Consider the following 24,735-nt stretch of genomic DNA (forward strand, 5'->3'; position numbering starts at 1 on the left):
TCCTTTGATTAACTGTATTTCTGATTGAAGATACCGGTTTCCCATGCAGTTATTTTATCTGCATATCTGGCTCAGCTTCATCTGCTACTACGTGCTGTGCTTGTTTATCTGCCATTCTGCACAGATTGCTTTTCTGGTCTATGTTATTGTGTCTTCCATCAAGACCCATTCCACTGCATCATCACCTCTGGTATGTGCTGCTCACTCAGACCTAAGGCTTAGAGAATCTACTTTCCGAGGTGAGCTGTTAACAATCGCAGGTCTTTGCTGGCTCCAGAAGTGATGTGTTTTCCATTCTGAAATTAACAGGACTGCTGTAGCCTATGATTGTCAGTAGCAGTCAGGTGACATTAGAAGTGCATCATTGGAACTTTCTCCAATGAACAGGTAGCTATGGACCTGGTAACTTCACAACTTATGAGATTCGTTTCCAGATTAGACGGGAAGCTATATGCCATAAAATTACATGAAAATTAATTATTGATACAATATTAAAAGATTCAACATAAAACCAGTTAGTATGGGGACAGCAATATGCAAGTAAACAGCCAAAAAAAGGTACACAAATTAGAGGTGAATCATCACCTTTAAGAGTGGAGCTGTTATTAGAATTAAAGTGAAAATTAAATATTTATAAATTTGTGGAGCAATGAAGCTTCCAAAATTTTTTATATACCATACAGCGGCTTGATTACAGCGCTTCCGTCTGCAAACCTGCTTGACGCAGGCAAGGGTCAGCGTCACGTGACGCCCGAACCTCCCTCCGGGGGTCACGTTGACCCTTGGCAGCGTCATGCAGGTTGCAGACGGAAGCGCGGTAATCAAGCCGCTGTCACCAATGTAATGAACACTATATAAGTACACTTAGAAAGAGCCATCAACCATGCACACTCCCTTGGAAAAAGGGGTGGTACAGTACTTACTATCTTTTCTTCCATCCTTAAGGTTTCCTATCCCTGTTCCTTACTATCATGCCCCCTTTTTATGGATTTTTTTGCTGCATACATCATAATTAGGCACTAATTGAAAACTTTTTCATACTTTTTCTGTGGCTGAATCACGTGAAGGCAGTTACTATTATAGGGATTGACAATATCTAAGGATATTACAAACACTGTTATGGGGCTTGTTATATTTTGACTACTTCACTATGTATGATATATAAAACATTTTGGAAGCTTCATTGCTCCACAAATTTATAAATATTTAATGTTCACTGTGATTCAAATAACAGCTCCACTCTTAAAGGTGATGATTCACCTGTGATTTGTGTACCTTTTTTTTTGCTGTTTTTTTGCATATTGCTGTCCCCACACTAACTGGTTTTATGTTGAATCTTTTAATATTGTATCAATAAAAATTTTCATGTAATTTCATGTCATATAGCTTCCCATCTATTTTTCTTATTTATGTAATGTTTGGAAGTGCCATGGATCTAGGCATGGTATATACTCTTTGAGGTTCATTTCCAGATGAGTTGCAGACCTCTGAAGCCATTTGCTCAGGATCCCTAGGGATGCTGAAGGGTAAGTATGTCATCTGCTTTTAGTTTAAAATTACTCATGCCTAGGAAAAAACATATATTCAAGTGTTGGACAACCCCATTAAAGGGTAGTCGGTAATGGCTGACCAAACCAGCAAAAAGACTGTGAGCTGAGGAACATTGACTAAATTTTCCATGTTAAACTAGATACAAAATGTAATAACAAGTATTTAGCACTTGATCAGTTACCTTTTGTTAAAGTGAACCTGTCAGTAGGATTTTGCTAAATATACTACAGGCATTGTCAGGTTGGAGCCATTATACTGATTAAAATGAAACCTGGGGTGATGAAATCTGTCTTGTGGTTCTTGTGTAATTTCTCTCTGCAGCCACTAGTACATTGTGTGTCCAGTTCAATATGTAAAATTTGGTGAAAGTTCCTCTTAAATAATGTTGCTTATTCTTTATAGACTTCTCATGAAGGTTAGTTTTTACTGCAGACACAGTGGTGAACTGAAGCGTACAATCACAGGGATACGTTTTGATTGTCTTGAACTGGACAATATTGGTTTTGCAGTTTATTCTAGCAGTTCCATTTTCATTAGCTCATCTCACTTTCTTGTTAAACATTTTGATCAATGTTGTCTATTCCACAGGAGACCAAGTGACAGTCTGTCCTCTATTGAAAATCCTGTCAAATACAACCCAATGTATGAAAGTGACATCACGGGCTACAGTCACTATTATAAGAGATATCCACAGCTCCCATCTTCCAGCACATCTACAAGTCCTGAAACATCAGCAGACTTCAGTAGTGAAGAGATCCGGCACATTTATGAAAACAGTGAGCTCACTAAAGAGGTACATAGATCTCCATAGAGGTACATAGATCTCCATAGAGGTACATAGATCTTCATAGAGTTACACATCTCTCTGTAGAGGTACATAGATCTTCATAAAGGTACATAGATCTCCATAGAGGTACATAGATCTCCTTAGAATTACATAGATCTCCATAGAGGTACATAGATAACCATAGAGGTACATACTGTAGATCACCATAGAGGTATACAGATCTCCATAGAGGTACATAGATCACCATAGAGGTACATAGATCACTATAGAGGTACACATATCTCTGTAGAGGTACATAGATCTCCATAGAGGTACATAGATCTTTATAGAGTTACATAGATCTCCATAGAGGTACATAGATCACCATAGAGGTACATAGATCACCATAGAGGTATATAGATCTCAATAGAGGTACATAGATCACCATAGAGGTACATAGATCACCATACATGTATATAGATTTCCATAGAGGTACATAGATCACCATAGAGGTACAAAGATCACCATAGAGGTATATAGATCACCATAGAAGGTACACAGATCTCTGTAGCGGTACATAGATCTCCATAGAGGTACATAGATCTCTATAGAGTTACATATATCTCAATATAGGTAAATAAATCGCCATAGAGGTATATAGATCTCCATAGAGGTACATAGATCACCATAGAGGTACACAGATCACCATAGGATCGAATAGCTTCTCTTCAGATACTGTAATTGAATAGTATGTTATCTGATTGTCTATTTTTATGAGTAGTGAAGTTCACCAACCTGCAGATGACTCTTTACATTCGTAGTAAAAAAAAAATCTATAGTTACTATAAATAATCAATATAGTATCCCTATAGCGCTGACCACATACAGTCTGGGCCTCCTCAGTTTCCATAACTTACACTGATTTTAATGACGGTAGGTGGACATGTAGTCAACTCCCGATGTGGCTTATCCAAACCCGAGAGGCAGCTGGACTCTGCTATAGCTTAGCCTTCATTAGCTGCATCCTACTATTATCATTTAAGACTCATTTTCTGTTTTATAATGTGTTTTTTAGGAAATTCAAGATCGAATACGAATAATAGAACTTTATGCAAAAGACCGACAGTTTGCTGAATTTGTGAGGCAGCACCAAATGTAAGTTACATGTCTTCTTACAACATATTATCTCTATAGTTAATGCTCAAATACTCAAAAATTATCTTTATTAAAGAGGTTTCTCACAAAATTTTCCCACAACTACCCTTAGTGATAAAATAAGTAAATAATGCATCCTCCTTCATTTTATCCTCCGTCATTCCAGCCCCTCATGCTCATTACACCCTCAGGCTCTGTTCACACGTTGCGTTTTTGCTGCCCTTTTTTATGCAAATTTTAAGTTGTGTTTTATAGTATCAGCAAAAGCTATGAGATTTCAGAAATCTCCTGCATACACATTGTTCTTTTTCTGGACTGAGTTGGAAAACTGCTGCGTTTTTGCAAACTGCAGTATGTCACTTCTTTCAGCGTTTTTCACCCAACGAAAGCAATGAGTAAGTGCAAAAAAGCAGCAAAATCACAGCAAAAAAAAAAAAAATGGAGGTATCAGGTTTTGCTGCGGCTTTGCTGCAGAAACCTAAGGAAGTTGCATCATGTTTTTTGGGGGGAAAGGGGCACTAAACTTTATCAGCATGCACAAGAGACAATAAAAACACTGCAAAAATGCAGCAAAATTCTACAAAACCTGCTCTTTGTAATCAGATTTTTATGGCTAAGAGAGCCAAATAGGCAGGAAAAATGCAACGAGTAAACATAGCCTCATAGTCCTCCTGTATCTGCAGCATTAAAATCCCATATATACCCAATTTGACCATTGTAGGAAGTCACAGGCTTCAGATATAGAAGACACAAAATCTAAATAGTACATTGGAAGTAATCTAATATTACATACATATAGCAGACTCCTGGGTAGTAAAATAGGGTTAGAGTAAAAGATTTTCCTATAAAAAAAAACTGTATATATTACAAATACGTCTTATTGTTAATATCATTTTTGCATTTTTGACAGGTCTGTGGATGTCAGAAGTTCAAGTTCAACAAGCTAATTCTTTATCCTACATTTTACCTTGTGAAGAAGTATAAAAGGTAGAAATTATGTATTGTTGAGTACAGTTATTGGTATGAGCTCTCTGGGACAAATGTAGACTTACATCTTATGACAGTCAGTGCGCAAAATAACATCAAAATCAGAATTTGTCAAATCCTAAGCTTTCCGGATACACTGCAGATATCCTAGGATCAGTCTAATACCAAATTTGCTCTAGATCCCGAATGAGAGGCCATAAAGTCTACATATGCCTTTTATGTGGGAAATATTGAAGGGTTTGTCATATCATTAAGTATTTCACATCGCTTCTTCTGTAGATCACACAAAGTATAGTATATCAGGTTTTAAATTGATATTTTAAAAATGTGTCTAGATATTGCCGTTGCATATTTTTTATGGCACCCCTTAGTATTCTTTCAGCTTTCTGTTCCTATCCACTTAATGTGTTCTCTCCTAGTGCACTTATTGTTTTTAATTGGCTGGTACTGTCGGGGCCGTAATAACGACAATTAATCCTCATTCACCAGTCATTCCAAATTGTAATGTGAGCGCAGAACTTCTGGTACCGGAAAAAGAAATGATTCAGACACGTAGCTGATTCAATCTTTGCTGATGCTCTTGCGTTCACCTCAGTGAGGAGCTGAGCAGCAACTGTGCTTTATTCTTCAATACATAGTACTAAAAAGGGAATGCAATGGGTGGGGTTTAAGCAGCATACATCTAGTGCTCAGTCTCTCTGATTCGTCGAACATCTCCTGGTGAATTCCTCCTCTTCTTATCATTCCTTTAGTTTCGTTTCCAAAGAAATGATTCATCCCTCCAGACACAAACCAGAAACGAAACTGAACTCTGGCGGCCATCTTTAAATACAATTACATTTGCATTAACTAGCAGATAGGAAAAACTTATTGTTTCACAGTATAAAAGTATAGCAGTACAAAAAGAGTATAAAGATTTATATAAAAATACAAAGGTATATAAGAAAATACATTTTCACCTTGACAATCCCCCCTAAACACTAAGTTTTTCCCTTAAAGAAGGATCCTTCGAGACTGTCCATGTGATGGGGAAAGGGGAGGTGGATTTCTTCATCCAGACACCTCAGAAACTCTCCCCTAGCGAGAGGCCTCCAGGCAGCTGAACCCTTCACTAACCTCACATGGAGTTCTCCCACTGTCCCTAAACTAAATCTCTTAGCATCATCTGAGAATGGGGGGTTTTGTCTACTCTCTTGAGGGGAATATACTTAGGGATTTCCCCTGGATCAGTACCATCGTACTCTGGTGGGTCTACTTCTTGATTGAGGAAGGTACCAGTCGGAGTTGCTTTGACAATGACCTTTTTGTACAAGGGAATAACACAACAGAGAATTATCGATCCAATTACAAGGAGGGCAATCAGTACCAGACAGGCTTGTTGAAGGAATCCCTTGAGCCCACCCAACCAACTGGAAAAGAAGGATGTGTCTACTCCAGCATTAGTTTTCAATTCTGCTGCTAACCCAGTTATCTTTTTAAGGGCTATCATGGTTTTTCCATTCACTCCAGTGTTCTGAGGGATATAGGTACAACACTCCTCTCCTACCATCCCACAGACTCCTCCTTTCTCAGCTAAAATCATATCAAGGGCTAGTCGGTTTTGAAGAGTCATTCTAGTGTTAGGGCCCAATTCTTCAACTATACCCTGGAAGGCATCTTGGCTAAAATTGACAAACCTTTGTTCACTGTAATATATGTAATTGATCCATTCAACATTTTTATTAATCTGCACCTGTGGGATTATAGAAGCAAAGCCAGCATAGATCTGGTTCTGGGCTTTAAACTGGTCAGGTACCCCCCTTGGCACTCCAATGGCATCAATATATACTAGTGGATCTTCTTCATAACTCATGTGGAGCTGATCGAGACTTCTCCTCTTTCTGGTAGGTTCATCAGGTATCTTTGGATCCCAAGGTAAAATCTTGAACTGCATGGCTAGTTTAACAAGGGTGCATTGGCCTATCCAGGCATTAGGCAACCTAGGACGGAGCTTACCATCCCCACATAACCAATAAATGTCGTACATATAATGTGTATGTTTAATTAGCAAGTCAGTATCTAAAGAACTGTTCTCCCTGCAGAAACCTGTCTCGAAGATCCCTACTGGTGTACCTGTAGTGTTATGGGAATTGTAGCAGGTATAATTGTCAGCTAATACGATTACTTCTCCTGGGACCTTTAGTTTGGGTTTCTCATGAATTAATGGGACATAGTCTGGGCAATCAGTGGGCTTCAAACCTTTCAACAGATTCATAACACAGGCAGTGAAGTTGTCATCAGGGAAAAGCAATGCATGTGTGTATAGATGCGTATTCGCAGCAGCACAAGCAATACATCCTACAGAGATGTTCTGGACTTTTACATTGTATCTCACCCATTCTAACCATAGGTTTTTCCTTGGGGCTGTTTGTGTTTCTATGGAGAAAACCTCTTGCCACCTGAGACCTGGAATGGGGATCACTTCATTAACTACACTTTGCAAACGCTCACTTGGGCCTGTTTTAGGTATACTGGTAACAGGGGCCTTGGTTGGTCTGAAGCTAATATCCTGGAGCTGTATATGGCCTAAATACGCATGGGGTCCAGCACTAAATACATAATTATAATTCCTTCCCAATACGAACGTCTGCAGATCAGCAGATTGGGCATTCTCCAGATTCAGGAGGAGGGGGTGACAACTTTTACCCCATTTACAGCCCCTAAGTGGTTGCAGAAGGGCTGTTAGATGCATTCTCTCACGAAGACTCCTACCCGTCCTATCCTTAGGGAACATGGCTTCGCTAGGTTTATATCCCCAATCTTTCCCTGTACTCCAGGCAGCATCTGTCCAATAATGACAATTATTGTTGTATTGTCTGGTAACACACATATAAAACTGGATAGTTCCCTCTACTATCCGTTCAGTCTCAAGGCACTTGACTACATCACAGAAATCAAATCGCCAGATATTCACCGGGGCTGTCAGATTTACCCAGAGAATAGTGGGGCCAGAATTCTTATTTACAACAGGGGCCGAAGAGGTAGGGGCGAGGATGGCCCCCAGTCCCAAGGTCAAAAACAGCAACATTTCCCTTCAGTCACTTCTGTGACTAAACACTGGTTCGGTCTCTTTTGCAGTGTGAAGCGTGAATCCAGGTGCTCTTTCCTTCAAGTTTTACTGCAGTGGGGGTGACCAGGATCACCGTGTGGGGTCCTTCAAATCTTGGCTGGAGACAATCTCTGCGCACAAACTTTTTCACATACACCAGGTCTCCAGGCACAAAGTCATGGACCACGTCACCTGTGGATTCTGGAAGAGAAGCAGAAACTGTAGAATGGGTGTTAGACAGTTCCTTAGACAATGCAATCACAAATTGTACAACTTTATCATTTGTCTCAGACAACTCTTGAGGCCTAATATCTCCTATTTTAGGTGGAGCACCGAAAAGAATCTCAAAGGGAGTCAAGCCGTGTTTTCCCTGTGGGGTGTGTCTGATATGGTATAAGACCACAGGGAGCAAATCTGGCCATGGGAGTGGGTGGTCCTGGCTCATTTTAAGCAACTGTGTCTTAATTGTGGAGTTCATTCTCTCAACTTTGGCTGAACTGGAGGGGTGATAAGGGGTGTGTAGACCCAAATCTGTCCCTAACATGTGCCACAATTCCTCGTAGACATTGGCAGTGAAGGCTGGGCCTTGATCTGATTCAACGACTTCGGGTATTCCAAATCTGCACGAAGTTTCAGTGATGAGCTTCTTAGCTGTAGTTTTGGCAGTCATATTGGTCACTGGGTAGGCTTCAGGCCATCCTGAGAACATATCCACAGCCACTAGGACGTACTCATACTTTCCTGACTTGGGCATTTGAATATGATCAACCTGGATTCTCTGCCAAGGGTAATCTGGTTTGGCAAGATGCTGAAGTGGAACCTTGGCGGTGGCTGTTGGGTTACAGATGGCACAGACTGGGCAGGCTCTTGAGTAAGCGGTGACAGTGGTAGAGATTCCTGGGGCCCAGTAGAGCTTCTTGATACAGGCTAGTGCTTGGTTCTTTCCTCGATGAGTTGATCCATGAGCCCATGCTGCAACGGCTGGATACATTCTTTTGGGTAGACAGGGTTTCCCATCCACCTTATAGAGTCTAGGAAATTCGTATTGTCCGGCCGAACTACGATTCCCATGAATGGCTCCTGCAGCTTCCCACTGTTTCTTTTCTTCTCTAGAAGTCAACTTTTGTTCTTCCCACAATCTTTCTTCAGGTGGTCGAGCTGGCTTCCAGCCAGATCCGGTGGCAGGGTATTCCATTTCCATGTCTTCTATCAACTTCTTCTTCTTTCTTCGGGCTTCAGACTTCTCAAAGTCTCGTTCTTCTTCGGCTCGGGTAGCTTCTTTGGTTGCTTGTTCCTTTGTTTGTGCTCTGGTAAGCACAGGCATCACGGGTGTAGCAGTGTCTTCCCAACAGGGTTTTTCTGGTGCTGTTTCTTCTTCTTCCCACTTTGCTGAGACATTCTTTATGGCAGCAGCTTTGGCAGCTTGATCTGCTAAATGGTTTCCTCTAGTTTCCTTCGAGTTGACTTTCCCATGAGCTTTGACCTTGATCACCGCAATCTGTGCGGGGAGCTCCAGTGCCTTCATCAGGGCTTTAATCCTTAGTGCATGTTTAACAGGGGTTCCTGTAGCCGTAATGAACCCTCGGGATTTCCATAGGAATCCGAAATCGTGACAGATTCCATAGCCGTATCTTGAGTCAGTGTAGACATTGGCCGTTTTCCCTTCTGCTAGATAACATGCTTGTTGTAGGGCCACAAGTTCGGCTTCCTGAGCTGACAGGTGAGGTGGTAGAGCTTCAGCCAGAAGGACTTCTGTGTCAGTGGTGACAGCATATCCAGTGTGGAACTTGCCATAAGAGTCTGCAAATCGGGATCCATCAGTCCATAGTTGCAAATCAGGGTTGATGAGTTCCTGAGTTACCACATTCTGTGGTGCAGAAATTTCTTGCTCCAGTGCTTTTACACAATCATGTGGGTCACCAGGTGATCTCCAGTCTGGTAAGTCCTTATACCATTCAGGTAACTCCCCCCTAGAATGTGGAAGCAAAGTGGCTGGGTTGATCGTAGTACATTTCTGGAAAGTGATGTTGGAAGGCAGAAGTAGAGAGCACTGAAGCCTGAGATGTCTTTGGCTCGTCGGATGCTTAGGAGATGTTTGTTGAAGAACGGCAGAGAGATCATGGCCAGCTTGAATGACCAAGTCATGACCAAGGGCTATGTCAGCAGACTTGTCCAGGAGAACATGGGCCGCATGTACAGCCTTGAGACAGGATGGAGCAGTTCTGGCCACAGGGTCTAGTCTGGCTGAGTAGTAGGCCAGAGGACGGAAACGATCAACATGTTTCTGTGCTAGCACACCAGAGGCATATCCTTCAGACTCTGAAACAAAGAGGTGGAACGGCTGAGTGTAGTCAGGGAGACCCAGAGCAGGGGCACTGACAACAGCTTCCTTGAGAGTCTCAAAACAGTCCTTTTGCTGAGCATAGATATACGGATTTTCAGCATGTTCCCAATCTGGTCCTCCAGTTTTAAGACAGTCATACAAGGGTTGCATGAGTCTTGAAGCATCTGGAATCCACTGTCTGCAGTAGGTAATGAGTCCTAGGAAAGACTGCATAGCAGAGTACGTCTTCGGATAAGGGATGTCCTCGATGGCATGTTTTCTGTCCTCGGTGAGGTGTCTCGAGCCTTGAGAGATGCAGTGTCCGAGGAAGACAACTTTCTCTTTGCACCACTGGACCTTGGCCTTTGAGACTTTGCAGTTAGCAGAGTGGAGGAAGAGGAGTAAGGACTCAGAAGCAGCAAACAGATTCTCTTCAGTTCCACAGAGGAGTAGGTCATCAACATACTGGAGAAGCGTGACATGAAGATTCTGTAACACCCACGGATCCAGGGTCATCTTCATAGCATGTGTGAACTGGTTAGGGGAGTTCTGGGCACCTTGAGGTGTCCTGGTCCAGGTCAGCTGAGATCCTTGAAACGTGAAGGCAAATAAGAACTGTGAGTCTTCATGAAGCGGGACACTGAAGAAAGCATTAGCCAGGTCAATGACGGTGAAGAGTGTTGCTGAAGTAGGCACTTGGGAAAGCAAGGTGTTGGGGTTGGGTACCACAGGAGTTTCCAAGATGGTGGCTGAATTGACTGCTCTGAGGTCCTGTACGAGTCTGTATTTTGGAGGGTCTCCAGGAGCTGTCTTTTTCTTTACCGGAAACAGGGGCGTGTTGCAGGGTGAAACACATCTGATTAGCACTCCAGAACGCAGGAGGGAGGTAATCTGAACTCCAAGGCTCTGCTCTTGGGCAGCCTTAAGTGGATACTGAGGTAGTCTGGGGTACGGATGCCCAGGTTTGAGGTGTACTTTTACTGGAGGCACTTTGAGCAGACCCACATCTTCAGGTCCAGTTGACCACAGAGCGGTAGGTACATTGGGCAAATCCGGGGAAGGTGTCGTTTGCAGAGTCATCATCATCAGAGGGAAAGCTTTAAGGACACAACGATCTTCAGCACCTTGTTGTGAGGCAGGGTCCTGTAACTGCAGTTCCATCCCTTGATCACCGAAGGTGATGGTAGCATGAAGCCTTTGAAGGAGGTCAGCTCCTAGAAGGTTGACAGGGCAGGTTTCAGACACCAGAAATTTGGCAAAGACACCAGAGAAAGGGCCAGCTGAGACAGGAACAGTGAGTGGTGATGAGGTTTGTTGGCCTTCAACTCCAATACACGTGAGGAAATCTGAAGACAGGGAAATCGTAGGAGGCAGCTGAGATGAAGAGATAACAGAGGTGGCCGCCCCAGTGTCCACTAAGAACTTGAGAGGTTGGCTGTCCACTTCCAGGGTCACTGTACCGCAAGATGAAGAAGTACAGGTGGCGGGAAAAGTGGGCACCGGTTGGCCTGAACTTCATGAGTGTGGAGGAGGAGGAGGTCTCTGAGGGTACCCCCTGTGGGGACAATCACTTCTCATATGATTAAGACTGCCACACTCCCAACATAGAGGTCTTCCTTGGTCATCACGATCTGGTCTGTCCCTGTAGTGTCGGCTTTGTGACCTTCTTGGTCCTGTAGATGGGTGTCTGTACCGATCCTGAGCCTGATACACCATAACAGGTACTTCTGAGGCCTCTGCCATATACATGGCTGGTTTCTTCTTTCCTTTGTCCTTCTGCGCTTCCTTCTCTGCTTCCTTTGCTGCTTCTTTTTCTGCTTCTTTCTCTTCCCTTTGAAGCATTTTCTGATAACTCTTCACAACAGTAAGGGCCTGTTTTAGGGGACCATCAGGTAATTCGGGACGAAGCTTCATGACCTTATCCTTCAGTGGATCTTCCAGACCATCAATAAAAGCACGGACCAACAAGGCTGCCTGCGTCTTCACATGGGTTGAATAACCCAAATCTTCAAACTGCATAGTTAGTCTGGCAGCATATTTCTCCACAGCTTCTCCAGATTCTTGTCGTATATCCTGTATTGATCCTGCTTCGTCACAGAGACGATCCTGGGCCCACTTTGTGAGTTGAGCAATAAACTCCTTTCCAGACTTGAACTTATTGAGAGGTCCTGCTTTAGTGGGGTCCAATTCCTTCATGATAGTGGGGAGAAAGTATTCGGAGGCTCTGATAGATGTAATACCTGATAGATCTGACCATGTAGCCCCATAGATGCTCCTAATCTGCTCCAGTCTCCTCACATACTGCATGGGAAATTTGTCTGGGTCACATAACTTGCTGACAATAGCATCAATCTGTACCGGAGTGAAGGGTTTGTACTTCAGCTTCAGTTCTTCTTCTTCTTCGTCATGTGTCACTACCTCGCCCTCCGGGGCAGTTGGGGGTGCTGTGGGCGTTATCTCATCCACAGGCTTTATACCCGTATGCATCAGTGGCACCATGTATTCAGCTACCAAGGGCATGATGCCCTCTAATCCAGACTCGTGGTAACAGACGATTCTGACTTCTTGTAAGTCTAGATTTGGGGTTGATTGGAGGCAATTCTTGATGACTTCAACATGTTCCTTCATACAGGGGCCCAGTGGGTATCCAAAGAGTCCTGAAGATATCAATGGTACAGCCAAAGTTCTACGAGGAAGTGTATCTCTCCCTAGCCGTCCTGCAAGGATGACCACTGTCTGCAGTGCAGTCTGCAACATTGTACGGCAATGTTCGGGTGTCCTGTGGTCGTATATAGGGCCTGCAGTGTGTAGCACTATATCACAGGGCAAATTCCCTCCCTGGGTAGTCATAGCATCTCCTGGATGCAAGGGGCCATAATTGACAAGGTAGGCCTGACACTCTTGGGCTATGGATGGGCCCCCCTTTTTAGCTATCTGTTGGGCCAAACCACCTCTATGTGACAGGGCAGAATTAGCTGGGTTCACTATGGCTCCCACCTGGTGGGTAAGTATGTCTCCATAGCCTACTGAGAAGAGAACCTGGGAGCCCTGAGGTGTGATGTAATAACGTGAATGACAGGGGAACCAGATTTCGGGGTCATGGGGCAGCTTAAAGGATTTGTTGAGAGGGGTAGGTAGTGGGCTCCTTCCAAGCCAGGGGGATTCGAATGGACCTAATAGCATTGGCAGGGCAGGGGGAATTGTAGCAGCCTGGTTGTCCAGGTCTTCTGATCCTTCATCATCTCCGATAGCTTGGCGTCTCTTACGCATTACGGACTGGAAAGCTGCACTGCCGGTCAGAGCTTCGAGGGTAAAGGGACCCTGACCTGGCGTGTTTACAAATATCACAGTGGGTTGCACTGGGAGACTAGACCCCGAGACTGAAGTGGGTACGGGAACATTGGAGGTGGAGGCAGCATCAGTCGGTGCTGGGGGTTTCTCAGGAAGTGGTGGTCCCTGATAGTACTCGCCAGAAAGTGTTACCAGCGGACATAGTGGCTGGGGAGGAATTCCAGGTGCACCAAGATGGCTGCCGGTGGAGGCGTGGCATGCCCCACTTCCGGGGGAAGTTCCGGGTGCACCAAGATGGCCGCTGGAGGAAGTGTGGCATGCCCCACTTCCTTCCATGATCTGGGCGGAACCCCGAGGACGACCCGCCCCACACACACGGCAGGTTTCCACCCAGTTTGGATTCTGCACGCCACAAGCAGGACACACCCACGCTTCTGGAGAGTTTGGCCCATCGCCATTATATGGTGGTGGTTGGGACTGCATTTTCATCACCAGTGGCACGGCGGCCATTTTACAATCTGTAAAATCACAGCTCAAAGGCATTTTATAACCAAACATGGGCTCCGCATTGTCTGAACCTCCCCCCCCATCGACCTCTTTCCATCCTTCATTCTTCAAGCCCCGCGCAACTCGCAGATGAGCTTGTGCTTGTTCTAACAATCCTTTATCTTTCAACATGCCTCGTTTGTTCTCTATGAGATTATTCCACATAGCCGGCTGTAGTCTCCCTGACGAGGGCAATCCTACATGCTTATACAATCTCTCAACATTCTTGACTGCCTTCTTGCCCTCCCGTGACTGAACTATTGCCTTGACTTCCACAGCATCCTCATCTAACTTGTGGGGCACTGACTTCTTCTGCTTTAAGAGACGCAACATGACTCTTACAGAATACTATGGTTTCCTGCAGTAAAACCACTAGCAGCGATCGTCGACACTGAGTTCCACAGTACGGAGCCTCACGTTCGACGTACTAGGAAAAGAGCCTCGCGCTCAATGTTTCCTGTCCCTAAACCAGAACACAGTGATTACAGACTATCCTGCCACGATATTCCAACCGTTGGGAGGCAGCCTCCTAATGAGACCCCTCCACAAAAATATAGGTGGTCCCCTCACGGAACGTCTTAGGTTACCTAACTAGACAGGTGGTCCCCTCACGGAACGCCTTAGTTACCTGCCTGGACAGGTGGTCCCCTCACGGAACGCCTTAGTTACCTGCCTGGACAGGTGGTCCCCTCACGGAACGCCTTAGTTACCTGTCAGCACAATATCACAGAGGCTGCGTCTCCTATCCCTTTCTCTAAGCTGCCCCACAATCTACAACTGGCTCAAATTTTTTTTTTTTTTTTTTCTTCAGTCCACTTCACTACTAGACAATAGTCACGGGTAGGATGGTTGAATGGAGTACAATGACCGGTGGAGAAGGTGTGGTGTACAGAGATCGCACAGGATGCGACATCTCTCAGTTGCTGGTTCAGAGCGTGGCACAGGATCACATTCGATCTCACCACTCGACCGGTCACTCTCCAGACCCAAAAAGAGACCACAGACAAACCAATAACGGCTGAGACACTAGCAAGTGTGACACATACAGTGTATATGATCGCCACTTACCGTATCAGGAGGGTGATCAGTCCTCGAGGTCAGCCACTACGGGTATCATCCACAGACATCCAGGCATGGGTCCAGAGAGTCTCGGATCGCTGGCCACGCCCCCCGTTGGTCGCGCCAAAATTGTCGGGGCCGTAATAACGACAATTAATCCTCATTCACCAGTCATTCCAAATTGTAATGTGAGCGCAGAACTTCTGGTACCGGAAAAAGAAATGATTCAGACACGTAGCTGATTCAATCTTTGCTGATGCTCTTGCGTTCACCTCAGTGAGGAGCTGAGCAGCAACTGTGCTTTATTCTTCAATACATAGTACTAAAAAGGGAATGCAATGGGTGGGGTTTAAGCAGCATACATCTAGTGCTCAGTCTCTCTGATTCGTCGAACATCTCCTGGTGAATTCCTCCTCTTCTTATCATTCCTTTAGTTTCGTTTCCAAAGAAATGATTCATCCCTCCAGACACAAACCAGAAACGAAACTGAACTCTGGCGTCCATCTTTAAATACAATTACATTTGCATTAACTAGCAGATAGGAAAAACTTATTGTTTCACAGTATAAAAGTATAGCAGTACAAAAAGAGTATAAAGATTTATATAAAAATACAAAGGTATATAAGAAAATACATTTTCACCTTGACAGTACGATAGCAGGAATTACTCTGCACCCCCCCAGGCACGAGGGAATCGGTGTGGTGGGACTGATCTCCTGGCATGTGGGACTACCTGCAATGGAATCCTAAGGGGATTGTTCTGAAAGGAAATCAGAACAACACAAGAGGCGCAATAACAAATTTTCTATGGCAATTTTTAGATATGAGTGTTTTTTTTTTAATTATTCCAAATCAATATGTGTTATATATTTCAAGATCTCATGGAATAAATTCATATTTATTTTAGGGATAACCTTTTTAAGATGGTTGAAGTTTATCTTTATAGCTTATTTCCTTTACTACAGCTTTTTAGCCTCATGCAATGTGTGAAATACTGCTGATTAGCTTCAACTGTATGAAATTAGTCTGCTTTACATGAAAATGGGCTGTAACTTTTCTGATTGTTCAGATGACTAACCTCATTGAATATGTTCTTAGTAAGTTGTGTGTTAGATCTAATATTGTACAGAGGAAATCACTTATTTGTTGTATTACAGGGTTATTCTATTCTCGCCTTCTGCCTTCAGGGGCGCACCACTCCCCAACCACTTGGCTTTCTGCCTACCTGGGAATGGTGCGTTCCTCATAATTGACAGGTCTGACCAGTGGCATGGCAGGGCCACTGGTCCCAACTGTTGCACAGGGTCACTGAAGCTGGCTGGATCCAGACATCTGGACAGCTTCAGAGCAGTGTTTGCAAGCTGCATAACAAAAAGCTTGAAAGCGTGTACTCCTTGCCTAGAAGACTGTCCATCTCTGATAAACTGCAGAGGTTTCTGGTAACCTAGGCAACAAACAGTAAACTATACAATTAAAAATTCCTCCATTCTTGACAATGGATAGAATTTTTAGAAACAGGTAAATTGCAAAGTTTCTTTCAGAAGTTGTGACAACCCCTTTATAGGGGCTATCTAATACTTTGATATTAATGACCTGTCCTTAGGTCAATATTATCAGATTGGTGGGGGTCCGATACAGCATCTGCATCAATCAGTTGTTATTAGCTCCACTTGGTCAGTATTTTACCTCAGTATCTGTAAGCCAAAACCAGGAGTGGAGCAATTAGAGGAAAAGTATAAAAGAAACCTATGCACCACTTCTGCATTTTTCACCCACTCCTGGTTTTGGCGTACAAATTCTGAGGTAAAATCCTGACCAAATACTGAATGTGTGCACGTGGCCTTACAGACACAAGTAAACAATGTATGGAGGAAGCACATTTAATTGAATAAGAGTTGAGCAGCGATGACAAAAATTTGCTCCATTCCTAACAGAATATCAGGACATCTTGCATCAGCCATTGAGTTACTGGAATTTAGCAGTCCGTACATGAGGCAAAAACCTTTGTGTTATCATATGTTGCATATGTTAAACTCAAGATGTTTATAAAAATCCTCCCCATGTATGTGATGGTTATCTAACTGTATTCTCTTTATACTTTCTTTTGTTCTTGGTTTTAGGAATACAGAAAAGTATTTCTGAAGAAACATCACTTTTTGCCATTACAGAAGAAATGAGTTACCTCATAAAGAATCAGTTTATGCCACAATTGTATATATGTAGCTGTGAATTGTGAAATAATGGGTGAATATTGTGTTTAATGCTAGGAGGACAAATGTTTCTAACCACTTTTTTTTATATGTTCACTGCTACTTTTGTATTTGTGATCTTTTCTTAGTTTTTCAATACCATTAGTCAGCTATCGGAATATTGTTGAAAGGGACATGCACATGTACTGTATGTAAGACTTTATGGCTATTTTGTCTCATAATTGGAACACAGACCAAAAGTTCATAGAGATGTCTGTCACTTACATTCATGTCAACTGCCTTCTAATATATGACATCAACCGAGCTGTCAGCCACTAGATGGTAAACTCTGTGGATTACCTATGGGTCTCTTCAGAGAGGATGGTTGTTAATTCAGAAAGTGATGGTGTCATGATACATGATACAATCTACCTTCTCTTTCAAGGTGGAGTTTTTAATATCATAATGCAGGGAACAAAATACCGCTTAGACATTGTACGGGCAAGACAACGTCATATATAAGTGTATTAAGGAGACACCGTGACGTTGTGAAGAAATGTCCACATGTATGAAGATCTGTTTTTCTATACATGACTGTGATAAAGGACTTTGCTTCTTCTTGTTAAATGGCCCCATGATATTGGAAGGGGGCGCATTTTGATTCACCCCATCTGACAGCTGTAAACAGGACAGTCCAAATCAGCGGTAGGCTTTGCAAATTGCTTGAAACTTCAGGATTGATAACTCTGCTCTGGAAAAGATTGCTAGAAGCTGTCTCTGGGTAACTCACAATGGTGCACCTAACATAAAAGAGTTAATTCAGGTGAAAACATCAAAATAACTCATATCTGATATGAGGTAGATATATATCTATATAATGGCTCATGCCTATCAATGTCATGTCTGTCTGTCTGTCTGTCTATACATCTATCTATTTTCTAAATAGATAAAAAATGTTTTTAAAATATTTGTCAATTCAGAAAACAAAATTTCTGATATATCAGTGTGACAACTGAATGTGCTCTACGGATTCAGATTTAAGAACCCATTCCATGAAGTTTTTTTCATTAAATCTATGCAAATATTTATGTAGAAGGTGTTAGTATACTCACCTACCACCTTTCTGGGATTCGGCGCCATTCCGCTCCTCTTTTGAGAGACATCACCACTATTCAGGCTCTCAGGATCACACTGCGCTCTGCATGATACGGCAGTAGATTTTACAATGCAAGACTATTGACCATCAGAACGAGGCTTCAAAAGATTACATTGTAAAAGAGTCTTCCGGATCATGCTTAATGTCAGAAGTGTGGTGACATCACTGAGAAGAGGAGCAGAATGGCTCTGGATATCAGAGATGACAGCAGTGGTTGAGTACATTAACACACACAATATTACATACACATGTGCCCAGAATTGGTGAAAAAAAAAAGGTCATAGGAGGGTTTCTTTAAAGCCGGTCATACACATGAAAGAAAAGATAGGCTAGCCAGCTTCTAATGATGGGATGATCAGCAGTGTTCCCTCTGAGATTTGTACTTTGGAAAGGAAAAAGATTAAACAACTTCCCAATGAAGTTACCAAGCCCATTAGCTGTACCTGTTGACAGCTTTTACTATATTTAACTAAATTATTACCCGGGTACATACGGAATAGAGAACGATGATCTTCAGGTCATCTTATGTGGATCTAGCCTCCAGGCTTTCCACAAGTGGTGGGAGAAAGAAGCACTGGGCATGTTACAACCTCAATTCCATAAAAGTTGGGAAGCTGCGAAAGACGAAAAATAAGAATGCAATGATAATGAATTCTCTTACAGCCATATTTTATTACAGCAGAGTACAAAACACATATAGAAGTTGATAGTCAGACATTTTCCATTTCATTTGAAAAAAATTAACTCATTCACAAATTGATGTCAGCATCACATCTGAAAAACGTTGGTACAATCCTGCTAAAATATACAGGACCTTCCCTGAACTAGGTGATGTCTGAATGTGAGCATATGTTGTTCTAAAACCTCTATATAATGCTCTGCATTGGCAGTGCCTTTCAAGATGTGTTAGCTGCTGCTGACATAGGCAGCAATGCAGCCCAATACCATGCGAGATGTAGGGTTTAAAATTGTGTGCTAATAACAAGCTGGATGGTCCATCCCCTCTTGAGTCTGCAGGACACAGCGTCTGTGGTTTCCATAAAGAATTCCAAACTTTGAGTCATAGAACAGTTTTTCATTTTGCCTTAGTCCATTTTAAATGAGCGTTGGCCCAGAGAAGACATAAGCATTTCAGGATTGTGTCGATACTTGGCTTTTTTCTTTACATTGTAGAGCTTTAACTTGCATTTGTGGATTGCAAATCGACCTGTGTTCACAGACAATGATTTTTGGAAGTATCGCCGAGCCCATGCAGTAATTTGCATGACTGAATCATGCCTATATTTAATGTAGTGCCACCTGAGAGCTTAAAGATCGCAAGTGTCCAGTATTGACTGCCATCCTTGTTCCGTGTGCACATGGATTTCTCCAGAATCTCTGAATCTTTTGATGATATTATGTACTGTAGCTGGTCAGATATTTAAGTCTTTGCAATTTTATGTAGAGGAACATTTTATTAAAGTGTTCCACAATTTTTAGATGAAGTTGTTCACAGATTGGTGAACCTCTGACTATGTTTGGTTCTGAGAATGTCAGTCTCTGTAACATGTATTTTTAATTAAATAATTATTTGTGCATTTACCCACCAGCAGTTTTTCCTTAGCAACATTTACTTTTCTAGCCTTTTGTTAATCCTGTCCCAACTTTTTAGAGAAGTATTGCTGCCACCAATTTTTAAATGAGTTTATTGTTTCAAATGAAATTGAAAAATGTCTAACTTTCACCTTCTGATCTGTGTTGTTTGTTCTGTTGCGATTAAAATGTTAGAGATTTCCAAATAATTGTATTTTGTTTTTTTTGCATTTTACATGGCTTCTCAAGAAACCATAAGTAGGTATATTATTTTACTCTTGTGTGTCCCCTCAGGAGCTCATAGATACCACAATAAGTATGCTGAATGGCAAAAGCCTTTATATATACATCAACAGCACAAATAAATGTGTGTAAATGAACACAAATAAAAAGAACAACAAAAGAGCGCTGTACACGAAGTAGCAAGGTCTAGGGTGGATATCCAATTAGGCTGCAATAAATAATTTATAAAAAAATTGTGAATAAAATTGAAAACATGTTGGGATCAGCCTAAATTAGTCCACCCTGACACTAAAGCTTATGAGCCAATGTGTATCCCATTACATGTTAGAGAACTCAATAAATATAGTGAACAACAATATAGATTAACAATATAAATTAACAATGTAGATTTAACAGAATAAGTGAGGGCCCTAGTCACCGCTATGCAGTCCAGAAAAGATCTTAGTTGTTAAAACACTCGACACATATTGTAATGCAAATAAATGAAGTAGTTATTTGACCTACTCAACGCTATGTAGTCCAGCAAAGTTCTTAGCTATACCAGTTGGAAATAGAAGAGCAGGAAAATCCACGCTCTACGGGTCTAGAGATGTCCTTGGAGAAGAAAAAAATGAAGCATGTGAATCTGCAGTGCAGAAAACAGGCAGCCCGGAAAGTAACACTGCCACAGGTAAAACAGCATGTGACGTCACGCAGTCCACAGGGTACGGAAGCCAATGAGGTCTGCAAGACCTTTTCCTTCTGTGTTTCGAAAAGCTTGGCTTCCTTCATCAAAAGAGTCTGTAAACACGCTATATCCCACATACTGCTCATTTATTGTTGTTAATTATGTTCATTTACACACACACTTATTGTGCGGTCGATGTATATATTAAGACTTTTGCCATTCAGCATACTTGTGGTTTCTATGAGCTCCTGGGGGGACACACTAGATCACAAGGAATATACTTATTTATGTTTCGTTGAGACATCTTGTCTAAATTTGCACACATTTATCAGGGTGTGCAGCATACCTGTTTGCATCTTTTATTTCCCCCACAGGTTATCGTTTTTTTATTTTTTTTAGCACAGGTATCAGTTATGTTATGTCTATTTTACATGACATCTCAACTGTTTTGGAATTGGGGTTGTAGATTTTAGGGGTATTCTACAGTGGTGTACTCTCCTCTCCCTATTGAAATAAACATGTTTCTGCATCGTGCGTTAAAGTATTTAATTGTTTAAGGTAATCTCCACAATCCTCCTGGACTGATGATTGGCTAGTTTACATTTAGGCTATGTGCCCACGTTGCAGAAATGCTGCGGAAATGTCCACAGGCATTTCCGCAACTCCCTGCATCAGGTAAAAAGCATGAGGAATTCGCATGCATTTTCCCGCAAAACACAAGCATTTTTTAGCTTGCAGAATGCTTGCGTTTTCCAAGCGATTTGAAGCATCGCTTGGAAAAGTGATTGACAGGTTGGTCAAGTGTGATCAACTTTTTACTATTGATGCTGCATATGCAGCATCACTAGTAAAAGACAGAATGTTAAAAATAATAAAAAAATAAAATATAAGGTTATTCTCACCTTCCGACGGCCCCTGATCTCCTCAGCGGTGCTCTTGGTACGTTCCGTTCCCAGGGATGCTTTGCACGAAGGACCTTTGTGACATCACGGTTGCATGACCGCGACGTCATCCCAGGTGATTCACACAATGCATCCCTGGGAACGGAAGCCGCTGTGTGCACAGCTGAGAGGCCTCCAGGGGGCCATCAGAAGGCAAGTATATCCCCCTATTTGTTACTTTAATTCTTTTTTTTTTTTTACAGAAATATGGTTCCCAAGGGCCTGGAGGAGAGTCTCCTCTCCTCCAGACCAGGGTACTATCCACACATGAAGCGCTCACTTTACGCATGGTGGGCATAGCCACATACGTAAAGTGAGCGTTTAAATGCAATCCTATGGCTGCGGAATCGCCGCGATTCCACAGAAATAATGAACATGCTGCGGATTTTACCGCTATGTGATTCCGCAGCGGGAAAATCCGCAGCATGGGCACAGCAACTGTGGAATCCCATAGGATTGCATGGGAATGCGATTTTTAAGCGTTTTTATGCGTTTCCGCTGCAGCAACGCGGCAGAAATGCATAAAAAATGCAACGTGGGCACACAGCCTTAAAGGAATACACCCTGGTAATGGTATTTTCAGGATTATTGTATTTCTCTGTATTTCATATCTGTGGGATTTAAGCTTACACAACACTGTACATAAAACTGTATGGACGTATTTTTGTTTTACAACCAAACCACATTTTGCTCACACAACTGTTTGCTACTTTCTGGTTTGCTTTATGTTTCTGGTATTTGTGTAATTTAATGTTTAAGGTGTGCCTTCTGTATTGGTAAACAGATGTTTTCATATGTATATAGAGGGTGCACTTCATCAATCTTCAGTTATACTATATCCATACATGTCAATGCTGAGCGTTACACTCCATAATATGTCACTTTGTTGGGTTAGATTTACATTCTCTCCACCTAATATATACCAAAATAACAAAAACAAAACAGCACGAATATACAACAGAAATCACATTGTATATTATAATAAGCTAAATGTACTTATAGACACTAAAAAGTGTTCTGCTGGGAATTGATTGACTTTACAGATTTTCTTTAAATTTTGTCTTACTGGACGAACCAGTATCAACTTGATGAATATCACCCAATGACTTGTTTCAATGGTTCATTTTTTGTTGTCTGTTATATGATTATTGTACCTATTACACACGGAAATGTTTCTGTTTTTTGTACTTTGATATCACTTTCAAATATATATCCTTACTAGTGACTCTTTTGTCTGTGTTTTAATCTATTGTACAGATGGATCCTATTATTCTCAATGCGAATATTGCTGTTCACTTGTCATGGAAAGTGCTTATATGTTAAAAGGGTTATCTAGGACTTTACTTATTTATATATATTTTGCTATGGTGGTTAAGATTTTACAGGTAAGTAATTGCTAACTGCTCAGCTCAGAGGGGTCATGGTCCGCTCAACTAAACTGAGCAGCTCTTCCTCTTCTGGTCTGCTCTGTCGATGGGGTATCACTGACAACATCATGACGATTGACAACCAGCTCCCCGCAGTCATACACCCTGATATTGGCAGAGATGCCCAATCAACAGAGCAAAGCAGAAAAGATAAAGCTGCTATATTGACATTATGTCACCGGAAGCCACAGAATTGTTTCTAAGAACAATCTGTGACCGCTTTGAGCCAATGGAGATCGACGCCAGGCAGAGCTTTCAAGCAGTTAGCAAGTACCTGCCTGTAAATTTATAGCCCCCTAGCCAAAAAAAGCCCAAATGCCCGGATAACCCCTTTAAGCTTTACATTCTAAGAACATAACCTGCTTATGGCATACTAACAAGCTTGGTTGGTGGTGTTGTTTTCTTTTACTTTATAGGAAACATGAAAATGGTGTAACTTTTAGCTACAAAAGTTTTGTTGCTGTTATTTGATTATTATGCAAAATATTAACTACTCATAGCATGAAAAATGACAGATGGCTCGAGCCTTTTTACAGGGTCTATCACGACCTGGGCTCTATGTGCCATTGTGTCTCCTGGATATTAGGGCAGACAGGTGACGTGAACTCCAGCTGTCCTGCCGGTTTCTGCTCTAATTCTTGGAGTCCCTCACAACCTCGGCCTTCTGGCTACCGGTATCTGTGCTTTGCAGGGAGGTAGCCCAATCGCAGCTGTCCTCCCCAGTGGTCACTCTCCTGTGCTTCGCTCTCCTGCACGTTCACTACAAGCTGTTCTTCCTTCTGTGTTATCTCTGTCCAGGAGCTGCAGCACTTTCTCGTGGCTGCATGGCCCCACCAGTCCTTCTGACTGCTCTCTTCTCTTTCTGCCAGAGGCTGCAGACTCCCATGTCTGCTCAGCTATACTCCTTTCTTACCAACCATGCCTAAGCTGATGTTCCTTGACAAGCTCCTCTCTGGCATTCCCTGACAGGAACTACCTAAATTTCCCTCCAGACCAGAATAAATATATAGGGGAGCCACCCATAAGCTGGATCAGAGCTCCCCCTTCTGGTCTGGAGTGTGAACATGTTGTATGCTTGTGGTTACCAGATAAAGAAGATCATCCTTCGCTTCCAAGTATGACATCACTCTCCCATGAGGAAAGCAATGCCACCGTGAGAACCAGGACCCTGGGGTTTCACAAAAACATATTCAAGATGCAGTTATATAGGTAATCAATATGAGCTTAGAGTGCAGACTCTCAGCTTTAATTTGAGGGTATTCACATCCTAATTGGAGTAAATGTTTAGGAATTACATCTCTTTAATATTTAGTTGCCTTTTTTTTAAGGGACCAAACTTAATTGGACAATTATCTCAAAAGTCCTTTAATAGACTACATGGGCTATTCCCTCGTTATTCCATCATCAATTAAGCAGGTAAAAGGTCTGGAGCTGATACCAGTTGTGGCATTTTCATTTTGAAGCTGTTGCTGTGAACCCACAACACGCTGTCAAAGGAGCTCTCAATGGAAGAAAAACAGACAATCATTAGGCTGAAAAGAAAGACGAAATCCATCAGAGTGATAGCAGAAATGTTAGGAATGGTCAAATCAACAATTTGTTATATTCTGCAAAAAAAGAAAATGAGCGCACTGGTGAGCTTGGGAACTCATAAAGGCCTGGATGTTCACGGCAGACAGCAGTGGTGAATGATCGCAGAATCCTTCCAGTGGTGATGAAAAACTCATTCACAACATCCACCTAAGTGAAGAACACTGTCCAGGAAGTAGGTATTT

At 42.3% G+C, this 24,735-nt stretch overlaps 1 protein-coding gene and 1 long non-coding RNA gene across 2 annotated transcripts in view; one reads left to right on the forward strand and one right to left on the reverse strand.

Moving 5' to 3' along the window:
• The window catches only part of IMPG2 (interphotoreceptor matrix proteoglycan 2), a 129,355-nt gene extending 111,603 nt beyond the window's left edge, over window positions 1–17,752 (forward strand). Inside the window, exons 18-21 of the mRNA XM_077299206.1 lie at window positions 2,140–2,344; window positions 3,393–3,472; window positions 4,383–4,459; window positions 16,886–17,752. Coding sequence (XP_077155321.1) covers window positions 2,140–2,344; window positions 3,393–3,472; window positions 4,383–4,419 — 322 coding nt within the window. The 3' untranslated portion in view covers window positions 4,420–4,459; window positions 16,886–17,752. The remainder of the gene's footprint in view (window positions 1–2,139; window positions 2,345–3,392; window positions 3,473–4,382; window positions 4,460–16,885) is intronic.
• A 366-nt stretch (window positions 17,753–18,118) lies between these two features.
• Window positions 18,119–21,545, reverse strand: LOC143816418 (uncharacterized). Its single transcript, XR_013223940.1, has 3 exons — window positions 21,495–21,545; window positions 20,344–20,519; window positions 18,119–18,724 (listed from the first exon to the last, which is right to left on the reverse strand). It is a non-coding gene; the product is annotated as an uncharacterized LOC143816418 (long non-coding RNA).
• Window positions 21,546–24,735: the final 3,190 nt, after the last annotated feature.

Source organism: Ranitomeya variabilis, chromosome 3 (genome assembly GCF_051348905.1).
Source record: "Ranitomeya variabilis isolate aRanVar5 chromosome 3, aRanVar5.hap1, whole genome shotgun sequence".
Classification (NCBI taxonomy): domain Eukaryota; kingdom Metazoa; phylum Chordata; class Amphibia; order Anura; family Dendrobatidae; genus Ranitomeya; species Ranitomeya variabilis.